Source organism: Zophobas morio, unplaced genomic scaffold (assembly GCF_036711695.1).
Source record: "Zophobas morio isolate AGI-343-1 ecotype UQ-CSIRO unplaced genomic scaffold, CSIRO_AGI_Zmor_V1 ptg000006l, whole genome shotgun sequence".
Lineage (NCBI taxonomy): Eukaryota > Metazoa > Arthropoda > Insecta > Coleoptera > Tenebrionidae > Zophobas > Zophobas morio.
Genome location: NW_026972111.1, coordinates 639,957 through 653,162, shown reverse-complemented (window position 1 = coordinate 653,162; position 13,206 = coordinate 639,957). Strand labels below are relative to the sequence as shown.

The window sequence follows — 13,206 nt, the reverse complement described above, 5'->3', positions numbered from 1 at the left end:
CCTGTGATGTCATCACCCAACATAAAGTCTATACAGCCCACAATGAAAGTACAGCCAAAGGCTCTTCCAAAACGCCATAATGATGAATGGAATCTAGTTGAGAAGAAAAAACGTAAAGCCGTAGTTGGTTGTTTCGCTGCTGCAGGTTGCAGTTTGAAAGCTATACCAAAACTAATGGATCTGCATGTTTATAGGTTACACCCAGATACCAAAAAGGAAGACGTACTAACGTTTGTTAAATCTCATTTTCCCGAAGCAAAATGCGAGGAACTGGAAGCTAAACACAAAGGCGAATATTCATCTTTCAAGCTGTCTGTATATGCTGACAATTTCGGAAAAGCCCTGGATCCCAACATCTGGCCTGTAGGAGCATGTGTTCGCAAGTTTTTTCATTTTAAAAAAATTAACGAGTAAAGCGGTAGTTAGTGATAGCTATTTTTCAATTTTCCATTTAAATGTACAATCGATTAGGAAAAAAGTTGATGAAGTAGAGGTAGTTTTACATAACATTGAAGAATCTTATGATGTTTTATGTTTTACAGAACATTGGTTAACAAACTATGAGTTGGATTTATTAAAATTGGGTAGTTTTAAGATAGCCTCTGCCTATACCAGGAAAGATAAAGGTTATGGCGGTGTTGTGATACTAGTAAACGATAAAATTAAATACCAAGTTATTGATGTTTCAAAGTTTTGTAATGTAATTGACATTGAGCTTGCAGCCATTAAAGTTAATAAACCCAAACTAATCATAATAACTGTATACAGAGCACCAAAAGGCAATCTGGAAGTTTTATACTCTAATTTGACTAATTTATTTAATTTTATCAATATAATCGATTCAGATGTTATTATTAATGGAGACTTTAACATACATTTTGACCGCAAAACCAAACAGACTCTAGAGTTCCTTAACTTTTTAAAATCTTATAATTTGAGACCTCTAATCTTTGAGAACACGCGAGCAAATTCGTGTATTGATAATATACTTACAAATATCGCACATGATTGTAGGCACCAGGTCATGGAGACTCATTTATCTGACCATCGTGCTGCTACTGTAGAAATTCCACATAATCGTCATAAGTCAAAAGACTGCTCGAAAGTTGTATCATATCAACCTTTTACGGAAGTAGGATTCTTTAATTTTTTTAATATTATTAGTGATTGCAATTTTGATTTTATCAATGATGCTGGACTTGATACAAATACCAAATTTAACTTATTCACCAAATTAATTTCTGATAAAGTAAACATGGCCTTTCCTATAAAAGTAAAAAGAATAAAAAATGTTAAAAAGGATGATATTTACTGGTATGATGAGAAATTACATAAAATGAAACAAAATGTAGACCTGCTACACGAATTACACAATCAAAATCCTAATGACCCAACTTTTGTGACCTATTTTCAAAAATATAGAGAATTGTTTAGAACCGAAGTTAAGAAAAGAAAAAAAACCTTTAATGACAACCTAATTAAAAATTCTACTAATGTAGCAAAGGACAGCTGGAAATTAATTAATAGCAAACGATTAGCTAGTAGCAATAATTATTCAGAAAAACTGACTGCGGAGGACTTCTCTACATTTTTTGGTGATATCCCACATAATTTGGAGAATAATTTAAAATTATCAAATACGGATCCAATTCAGCTAATGCACAAAAATTTGACTCCGGTGAACTCTGTTTTCAATTTCAGAGAGATAACATTTAATGAAGTAAGAGATACAATTGATTCCATCAAAAAAAAAGAAAAGTAAGGACTACTACAACATAAGTATCACCATTGTTAGGAATATTAAGAATCTCATTCTAGTTCCACTCACAAGATTGATCAATCGGTGTATTAATGAAAATCTTTTCCCATCCTGTCTCAAGGTGACCAAAGTAATCCCTATCCACAAAAAGGGCAACGTAGATGATGTTGATAAATATAGACCAATCTCTATAACGCCTATTTTTGGGAAAATTTTAGAAAAGATTATGCTTAAACAACTTGAGGAATACGTTACTAAACAAAATATATTGAACCAACGCCAGTTTGGTTTCCAACATGGCAAAAGTACAACCATGGCTATTAATAGGCTTGTTGATGAGGTCATTACCTGTTTCGAAACAAAACAATTCTTAGGATGCACATTTTGTGATCTATCAAAAGCTTTCGATAGTATTAATCACAACATTCTAATAAACAAGCTTGAGTTGTACGGATTGTCAAATGGAGCCTTACAGCTTATTTTTAGTTTTCTCCACAATCGCCAGCAGGTTGTTCTGTTTAATAATGTATACTCCGAAATGACAATAGTTAACATAGGAGTGCCACAAGGCTCGATTTTAGGTCCGTTGCTCTTTTTGTTATACATTAACGACTTGGCTAAACATCTAGACAATAAAATCATACTTTTTGCGGATGACACTACTTGCTATAGTGTGGACTCAGACATCCCGTCTCTCTTGGACAGGATGGAACAAGATATTAATGCTGCTAGTGAATGGTTTACTTCAAACAGATTAACGCTTAATGTACTGAAAACTCAAAAAATGGTGTTTTCCCTTCGTTACATTTCTGAGATTGACAATCCGAGGTGTGTCAAATTTCTTGGTGTGACACTGGACCCGAAATTATGCTGGGATAATCACGTCATTGATATCTGTAAAAAATTGTCCAAGTCAACTTTTCTTATTAGGAATTTGCAATATGAGGTTAGTGAGCAGATCCTTATGATGATATACTACTCTTTATTTCAAAGTATTTTTAGCTATGCCATTATAACCTGGGGCCACAGCAGTCATTTAAAAACCGTTTTTAAATTGCAGCGCCGAGTAGTTCGAATTATTGGAGGTCTATCTTACAGAGCTTGTGTTAAAAATTATTTTAAAGAAAAAAGTATTCTCACCGTGCCCTGTCTTTATATTTTATATGCTTTATTATATGTGAAGTCTAATCTCACCACTTATAATAATCCCACAAATATGTCATTAATCACGAGATCTACCCATAGCATTCACACCGAATTCTATCGTGTAGGTAGAAGTAGAAATGCCATCAATTATTATGGGCCCAAATTATTCAATAAATTACCGAAACGTATTGCTAACTTACCTTTTTCGCAATTTAGCCGTACTATAAGAAATTTTTTATTAAAAAACGCATTTTACTCTCTCGATGAATTTTTAAATTGTAGCGATGTCCTGTGTAGTTTTTACCAGTCGATTTGAATTATCTTGTAAATTGTATAATTTTAAACTCTTTATATTGTAACTTCATCTGACTTGACTTATGTACCCTAATGGTCATTAATAAATACTTACTTACTTACTTACTTACTAGACTTCTCCACTTTTCGATTTCTCGATAGTTCAGTTTTGGAATTTTTCAATATTTCGACTTTTCTTTCAACTTTTCAATTTTTTGATATTTCAGTTTTAGGATTTTTCAGTTTTTATCCTTCAGTTTTTCGATTCTTCAATTCTTAATTGTTTAAATTTTCGACTTCTTTTTCGTTTTCCGATTTCTCAATTTTCCGATTTTTCAGTTTTGCGATTTTTCAATTTTTAGATTCAAATTTTCACGTTTGTAAATTTTCAATTTTTCAATGTCTCAATTAGTAGATTTTTGATTTTCCTATTTCTTGACTTTTCAATGTTCCGGTTTACCAATTCTTCAATTTTTTTTTTCAAGTTCTCGATTTTTGGATATTTCAATTTTGGGATTTTCTACTTTTTCGATTCTCAATTTTGCTTCCATTTTTCAATTTTTGGATGTTTCAGTTTTGGGATTTTTCATTTTGGACGTTTCTATATTTTCGATTAATTGATTTTCTGGTTTTCTCATATCGTAATTTCTCGACTTTTCAGTTTTTCGATTTATCGAGATTTCGATGTTTCGATTTTTTTTTTGGTTAACTTCATGATTTTTCGATTTGAATTTTAAATTTTTCAATTTTGGCCTATTTTGATTTGTCTCAATTTTTAGACTTCTCCACTTTTCGATTTCTCGATAGTTCAGTTTATGAATTTTTCGATTTCTCAATTTTTCTTACATTTTTCAATTTTTCGACTTTTCTGATTTCAACTTTTCAATTTTTTGATATTTCAGTTTTAGGATTTTTCAATTTTTATCCTTCAGTTTTTCGATTCTTCAATTCTTAATTGTTTAAATTTTCGACTTCTTTTTCGTTTTGCGATTTTTCAATTTTTAGATTCAATTTTTCACGTTTGTAAATTTTCAATTTTTCAATGTTTCAATTAGTAGATTTTTGATTTTCTTATTTCTTGACTTTTCAATGTTTCGGTTTTCCAATTCTTCAATTTTGATTTTTTAAGTTCTCAATTTTTAATCGAATTTTTATTTTCCCATTTCTCGATTTCTGGACTTTCTGCTTCGATTTTTTGATATTTCGATTACGCGATTTTTCAATTTTTCGTCATTTCAGTTTTGGAATTTTTCAATTTTTGACATATTAAATGAAAATTTTTACAAACATTTTCTTTATTTCGGGTTAGATATATCTATATTAGGGAAAAGCAACAGAAAATGAACAGGAAAAATTTAGAAAAACGGGGTGCAACTAGGGAAAGTTCTTCTTAATAGTTAATAATTTCGTAATACAGATGTAAATATAATTAAATTAATTTTATTTTTATCCAAATATAGTCTCATTTTTTTACCGTAGTCCAAATTTTCTACACTGACTTAGTTCTTCTACAACTCAAGTTTTTCCTTTGGTGGATTTTTTCCTATGCTCTTGACCCATTATCAAAAAAATTCCATATTTTGAATTGAATATATTATTGTAAAGATAAGCTCCTCCGTAGTCTAGTGGTAAGGGCACCCGCCCGGCAAGCGGTAAACGTGCAGTTCGATTCCCACCGGAGAAGCAACATTATTCTTCGCTTACCTACATTATTTCCAACTTTCTGAAGACTTCCTGATACCATGATTTTCGTAGAGATTTACCCCTAGATGTTCCACTGAAACCTAAAAATCGGTATATAATTTGTTTTTTAATAATACCAACTGGACCTGGGCTTAAAACACAAACCCCTCTTTAGACAAAAGGTATATTTAAATCAATAACTTGGCCATATATACAACGAGCAAATTTATACATCTATAAGAAAATATCGCATCTCGAAACCACCTTAAATCTCCATAACAAAACAGTTCTCGACCGATTTTTACATCTTACCCTACCGACATGACCAGAATCATCTCTCAACAAAAAACACTTTACCTCTAATACTGTACACCACTACATCCACAAATTGAAACTTAACCTAACCTCAACTTTACAACGTAATAACACAGATCTCTAACATCAAGACTACGACCCTGTTATCCGCGAGCCTCCTCCTTCTCGTAGAAGTCGGTCCCCGTCTTCGTCGTCAGCACGTACACCACAGCCTCGTAGGTCGCCATCATGATGGCCGTATTCGGTATCTGCCGGACGAGCTGCGTCGTCAGACCCCGGTACACCCCCCGGACGCCCTCCTCCTTAAAGACCAAAGTGAGGGTCTGCCAGAAGCCGGTGTACCTGCTGCCCTCCTCGCGAAGGCGGGTTCGGGCGACCTCGTGCGGGTACGCGATGCACGACGCGACCGTCTTCGACACTGCCCCCGCCATCATGAACTCGAAAAAGTCCCGAGAACTTTTCTCGACGGAATATTGATGGTGGTTGATCAGTTCGGCTTTGATCGCTTCGTAGATGACGAAGTGGACGATGGTCTCGGAGATGCCCATGTAGGAGGCGGAGATGCCTTTGTAGAAGCCCAGGATGCCCTGCAACACAAAAAACAGTTACTTGAGTTAAGTGTACTTAACAATCTTTTCCTCTTCCTATAACAAATAAAAATAATAAAGTAAACAAATTTCCACGTGACATTCTTCCGATGTAACATAAACATTTCAAGCACTATGCATGTTGTTGAGAGGCCATTTTTCCCGTTGGTTATCTGTTGTAAATATATTTTACGTTGTCCGCTGTTTATGACGAAGTGGCCTAAATGTAAAGGAAAATAAAATTTATAAATTTGTCAATTTTTCCAATGTTTAAATTTTACAATTTTCAATTTTTTATTTTTCGAATTTTTTTTTTTAATTTTACAAGAATTCAGTTTGGGGATTTTTTCAATTTCTCGATTTTTTGCTTTTTTTGATTTTTCAGTTTTTCGATTTTTTGTTGTTTCAATTTTTCAATGTTTTCAATATTTCAATTCTCAATATTTCGATTTTTCAACTTTTCGATTTTTCGATTTTCCAATTTTTCAAGTTCTTGATTTTTCAATATTTCGATTTTTTAAAGTTTTAGATTTTTCGAATTTAAAATTTTCGATTTTTCAAACTTTCGATTTCGGGGTATTCTAATTCCTCGATTTTTCGACTTCGCGATCTTTTGATGCTTCAATTTCTCCCATGTTTCAATTTTTCGATTTCTTGGTTTTTGATTTTTCGAGAATTCAGTTTGGGTATTTTGAATTTATCGATTTCTTAAATTTTAGATTTCTCGATTTTCCAAATTTTAAATCATAGATTTTTACATTTTTTGATTTTTCAGTTTTTCGATTTTTTGGTGTTTCAATTTTTGGAATTTTGGACTTCTCGACGTCTCGTTTTTCCGATTTATAAAATTTTTCCAATTTCCGAGTTTTCAAGTTTTCGATTTCTCACTATTTCAACATTTCAATTTTGGGAATTTTTTCGACTTTTCGATACTTTAATTTTTCAATATTTTAAACTTAAGACTTTCGATGTTTCCATTGCCAAACTTCCCCATTTTTGATTTTTCGAATTTCAATGTCAGTTTTCCATTTTGTCGATTTTTGAAATATTTTAAATTCTCAATATTTCGATTTTTCAACTTTTCGATTTTCCAATTTTTCAAGTTCTTGATTTTTCAATATTTCGATTTTTAAAGTTTCAGATTTTTCGAATTTAAATTTCTCGATTTTTCGATTTCTCGATCTTTTAACGCTTCAATTTCTCGATGTTTCAATGTTTCGATTTCTTGGTTTTTGATTTTTCGAGAATTCAGTTTGGGTATTTTGAATTTATCGATTTCTTAAATTTTAGATTTTTCGATTTTCCAAATTTTAAATCGTAGATTTTTACATTTTTTGATTTTTCAGTTTTTCGATTTTTCGGTGTTTCAATTTTTGGAATTTTGGACTTCTCGACGTCTCGTTTTTCCGATTTATAAAATTTTTCCAATTTCCGAGTTTTCAAGTTTTCGATTTCTCACTATTTCAACATTTCAATTTTGGGAATTTTTTCGACTTTTCGATACTTTAATTTTTCAATATTTTAAACTTAAGACTTTCGAAGTTTCCATTGCCAAACTTCCCGGTTTTTGACTTTTCGAATTTCAATGTCAGTTTTCCATTTTGTCGATTTTTAAAATATTTTAAATTCTCAATATTTTGTTTTTCAACTCTTCAATTTTTCGATTTTCCAATTTTTCAAGTTCTTGATTTTTCAATATTTCGATTTTTAAAGTTTCAGATTTTCCGAATTTAAATTTCTCGATTTTTCGACTTCTCGATCTTTTAACGCTTCAATTTCTCGATGTTTCAATGTTTCGATTTCTTGGTTTTAAATTATTCTAGAACTCAGTTTGGGTATTTTGAATTTATCGATTTCTTAAATTTTAGATTTTTCGATTTTCCAAATTTTAAATCGTAGATTTTTACATTTTTTTAATTTTCAGTTTTTCGATTTTTTGGTGTTTCAATTTTTGGAATTTTGGACTTCTCGACGTCTCGTTTTTCCGATTTATAAAATTTTTCCAATTTCCGAGTTTTCAAGTTTTCGATTTCTCACCATTTCAACATTTCAATTTTGGGAATTTTTTCGACTTTTCGATACTTTAATTTTTCAATATTTTAAACTTAAGACTTTCGATGTTTCCATTGCCAAACTTCCCGATTTTTGACTTTTCGAATTTCAATGTCAGTTTTCCATTTTGGCGATTTTTAAAATATTTTAAATTCTCAATATTTCGTTTTTCAACTCTTCAATTTTTCGATTTTCCAATTTTTCAAGTTCTTGATTTTTCAATATTTCGATTTTTAAAGTTTCAGATTTTTCGAATTTAAATTTCTCGATTTTTCGACTTCTCGCTCTTTTAACGCTTCAATTTCACGATGTTTCAATGTTTCGATTTCTTGGTTTTTGATTTTTCGAGAACTCAGTTTGGGTATTTTGAATTTATCGATTTCTTAAATTTTAGATTTTTCGATTTTCCAAATTTTAAATCGTAGATTTTTACATTTTTTGATTTTTCAGTTTTTCGATTTTTTGGTGTTTCAATTTTTGGAATTTTGGACTTCTCGACGTCTCGTTTTTCCGATTTATAAAATTTTTCCAATTTCCGAGTTCTCAAGTTTTCGATTTCTCACTATTACAACATTTCAATTTTGGGAATTTTTTCGACTTTTCGATACTTTAATTTTTCAATATTTTAAACTTAAGACTTTCGATGTTTCCATTGCCAAACTTCCCGGTTTTTGACTTTTCGAATTTCAATGTCAGTTTTCCATTTTGTCAATTTTTAAAATATTTTAAATTCTCAATATTTTGTTTTTCAACTCTTCAATTTTTCGACTTTCCAATTTTTCAAGTTCTTGATTTTTCAATATTTCGATTTTTAAAGTTTCAGATTTTTCGAATTTAAATTTCTCGATTTTTCGACTTCTCGATCTTTTAACGCTTCAATTTCTCGATGTTTCAATGTTTCGATTTCTTGGTTTTTGATTTTTCGAGAACTCAGTTTGGGTATTTTGAATTTATCGATTTCTTAAATTTTAGATTTTTCGATTTTCCAAATTTTAAATCGTAGATTTTTACATTTTTTGATTTTTCAGTTTTTCGATTTTTTGGTGTTTCAATTTTTGGAATTTTGGACTTCTCGACGTCTCGTTTTTCCGATTTATAAAATTTTTCCAATTTCCGAGTTTTCAAGTTTTCGATTTCTCACTATTTCAACATTTCAATTTTGGGAATTTTTTCGACTTTTCGATACTTTAATTTTTCAATATTTTAAACTTAAGACTTTCGATGTTTCCATTGCCAAACTTCCCGGTTTTTGACTTTTCGAATTTCAATGTCAGTTTTCCATTTTGTCGATTTTTAAAATATTTTAAATTCTCAATATTTTGTTTTTCAACTCTTCAATTTTTCGATTTTCCAATTTTTCAAGTTCTTGATTTTTCAATATTTCGATTTTTAAAGTTTCAGATTTTCCGAATTTAAATTTCTCGATTTTTCGACTTCTCGATCTTTTAACGCTTCAATTTCTCGATGTGTCAATGTTTCGATTTCTTGGTTTTTGATTTTTCGAGAATTCAGTTTGGGTATTTTGAATTTGTCGATTTCTTAAATTTTAGATTTTTCGATTTTCCAAATTTTAAATAGTAGATTTTTACATTTTTTGATTTTTCAGTTTTTCGATTTTCTGGTGTTTCAATTTTTGGAATTTTGGACTTCTCGACGTCTCGTTTTTCCGATTTATAAAATTTTTCCAATTTCCGAGTTTTCAAGTTTTCGATTTCTCACTATTTCAACATTTCAATTTTGGGATTTTTTTCGACTTTTCGATACTTTAATTTTTCAATATTTTAAACTTAAGACTTTCGATGTTTCTTTCCATTGCCAAACTTCCCGATTTTTGACTTTTCGAATTTCAATTTCAGTTTTCTATTTTGCCGATTTTTAAAATACTTTAAATTCTCAATATTTCGTTTTTCAACTCTTCAAATTTTCGATTTTCCAATTTTTCAAGTTCTTGATTTTTCAATATTTCGATTTTTAAAGTTTCAGATTTTTCGAAATTAAATTTCTCGATCTTTCGACTTCTCGATCTTTTAACGCTTCAATTTCTCGATGTTTCAATGTTTCGATTTCTTGGTTTTTGATTTTTCGAGAATTCAGTTTGGGTATTTCTCGATTTTTCGACTTCTCGATCTTTTAACGCTTCAATTTCTCGATGTTTCAATGTTTCGATGTCTTGGTTTTGATTTTTCGAGAATTCAGTTTGGGTATTTTGAATTTATCGATTTCTTAAATTTTAGATTTTTCGATTTTCCAAATTTTAAATCGTAGATTTTTACATTTTTTGATTTTTCAGTTTTTCGATTTTTTGGTGTTTCAATTTTTGGAATTTTGGACTTCTCGACGTCTCGTTTTTCCGATTTATTAAATTTTTCAATTTCCGAGTTTTCAAGTTTTTGATTTCTCACTATTTCAACATTTCAATTTTGGGAATTTTTTAGACTTTTCGATACTTTGATTTTTCAATATTTTAAACTTAAGACTTTCGATGTTTCCAATGCCGAACTTCCCGATTTTTGACTTTTCGAATTTCAATGTCAGTTTTCCATTTTGTCGATTTTTAAATTATTTTAAATTCTCAATATTTCGTTTTTCAACTCTTCAATTTTCGATTTTCCAATTTTTCAAGTTCTTGATTTTTCAATATTTCGATCTTTAAAGTTTCAGATTTTTCGAATTTAAATTTCTCGATTTTTCGACTTCTCGATCTTTTAACGCTTCAATTTCTCGATGTGTCAATGTTTCGATTTCTTGGTTTTTGATTTTTTGAGAATTCAGTTTGGGTATTTTGAATTTGTCGATTTCTTAAATTTTAGATTTTTCGATTTTCCAAATTTTAAATCGTAGATTTTTACATTTTTTGATTTTTCAGTTTTTCGATTTTTTGGTGTTTCAATTTTTGGAATTTTGGACTTCTCGACGTCTCGTTTTTCCGATTTATAAAATTTTTCCAATTTCCGAGTTTTCAAGTTTTCAATTTCTCACTATTTCAACATTTCAATTTTGGGAATTTTTTCGACTTTTCGATACTTTAATTTTTCAATATTTTAAACTTAAGACTTTCGATGTTTCCATTGCCAAACTTCCCGGTTTTTGACTTTTCGAATTTCAATGTCAGTTTTCCATTTTGTCGATTTTTAAAATACTTTAAATTCTCAATATTTCGTTTTTCAACTCTTCAATTTTTCGATTTTCCAATTTTTCAAGTTCTTGATTTTTCAATATTTCGATTTTTAAAGTTTCAGATTTTTCGAAATTAAATTTCTCGATTTTTCGACTTCTCGATCTTTTAACGCTTCAATTTCTCGATGTTTCAATTCTTCGATTTCTTGGTTTTTGATTTTTCGAGAATTCAGTTTGGGTATTTTGAATTTATCGATTTCTTAAATTTTAGATTTTTCGATTTTCCAAATTTTAAATCGTAGATTTTTACATTTTTTGATTTTTCAGTTTTTCGATTATTTTGGTGTTTCAATTTTTGGAATTTTGGACTCTCGACGTCTCATTTTTCCGATTTATAAAATTTTTCCAATTTCCGAGTTTTCAAGTTTTCGATTTCTCACTATTTCAACATTTCAATTTTGGGAATTTTTTCGACTTTTCGATACTTTAATTTTTCAATATTTTAAACTTAAGACTTTCGATGTTTCCATTGCCAAACTTCCCGATTTTTGACTTTTCGAATTTCAATGTCAGTTTTCCATTTTGTCGATTTTTAAAATATTTTAAATTCTCAATATTTCGTTTTTCAACTCTTCAATTTTTCGATTTTCCAATTTTTCAACTTCTTGATTTTTCAATATTTCGATTTTTAAAGTTTTAGATTTTTCGAATTTAAATTTTTCGATTTTTCAAACTTTCGATTTTGAGCTACTCTAATTTCTCGATTTTTCGACTTCTGGATTTTCGAAAATTTTCCAAATATTAAATCGTACATTTTTACATTTTTTGATGTTTCAATTGCTCGATCTTTCTATTTTTCGATTTTCCAATTTAACGGGAATTCATGTTTTTATGATTTTTCAGGTTTTCGATTTTACGATTTTTCAAATTTTAGACTTCTCGACACCTCGTTTCGATTTTAAAAATTTGTGGGCTTCTTTCAAGTTTTAAATTTCGCATTATTTCGACATTTCAATTTTAAGATTTTAGTTCAATTTTTCGATATTTTAATTTTTTGATGTTTAGATTGCTCGATCTTCCGATTTTTTGACTTTTCGGATGTCGATTTGTCGGTTTTTCAATGTTTCGATTTTTAAAATGTTTTGACTTCTCGATATTTCGATTTCTCAATTCTTCAACTTTTCGAATTTGCATTTTTTTTCAGTATTTCGATTCTTTAAATTTTCGATATCTCGATTTCTCAATTTTTGGATGTTTAAGTTGTGGGATTTTTAAATATTTTGATTTTTAAAGCTTTAGATTTTTCGGTTTTAAATTTTTGGATTTTTTGATGTTTCGATTTCTCGCTTTTTCAGTCCTTCGAAATTGGACTACTCTAATTTCTCTTTTTTCGAGTTTCTTCATTTTTAGTTGTTTCTTAAATTTAACATTTTTCGATTTCTAAATTTTCCGATTTTACGATTTTTTGTTTAACTTTCCCGATTTTTAAATATTTTAATATCTCAATTTTTTGAAGTTTGAATTTCTCGCATCTCTTTATGATTTTTAAAATTTTTCGATTTTTCAAGTTTCCGATTTCTCAATTTTCCAAAATTTAAATCTTTATCTTTTTTTTCCATTTGTACTTCTCCACATTTGGTTTTTTGTTTTTTTCTATTTCTAAAATTTTCCGACTTTTCGATTTTTCATTATTTCAACATTTCAATTTTGGATATTTTTCAATTTTTAGATGTTTCGATTGTTACATCTTCCGATTTTTGGACTTTTCGGATTTTTCGTTTTTCCAATTTTTCAATTTGTCGATATCTCAGATTTTTGTCTTTTCAGTGTTTCGATTTTTTAAGTTCTAGATTTTTCGATTTTTTCAAACTTCAGTTTTTCCATAATTCGATTTTACAATTTTTTGAGAACTCAGTTTGGGGATTTTTCGATTTTTGTTTTCAAATTTTACATTCTTTAATTTTTAAATATTTAATTTTTACGATTTTGTGTTTAACTTTCTCGATTTTTAAATATTTTAATATTTCAATTTTTCGAATTTTGGATCTCCTTTTTCCGATTTTTAAATTTTTCGATTTTTCAAGTTTCCGATTTCTCAATTTTCCAGAATTTTTCGACTTTTCCATTTTTCATTAATTTAACATTTCAATTTTTGAATTTTTTACATTTTTCTGCATTTTAATATTTTGATTTTTTAAACTTTAGATTTTTCGATGTTTCGATTGCTGAATTTTCCCATTTTTAGACTTTTCA

General features: G+C 29.3%; 1 protein-coding gene across 2 annotated transcripts in view; it reads right to left on the bottom strand.

Annotated features, from left to right (window-relative positions):
- Positions 1 to 5,052: 5,052 nt before the first annotated feature.
- Positions 5,053 to 13,206, bottom strand: part of LOC135123255 (mitochondrial carrier protein Rim2) — a 64,635-nt gene continuing 56,481 nt past the window's right edge. For both annotated transcript variants that reach the window (XM_064047750.1, XM_064047749.1), the window contains one exon: positions 5,053 to 5,784. In XM_064047750.1, the coding sequence (XP_063903820.1) occupies positions 5,341 to 5,784 (444 nt within the window). In that variant the 3' untranslated portion in view covers positions 5,053 to 5,340. The remainder of the gene's footprint in view (positions 5,785 to 13,206) is intronic.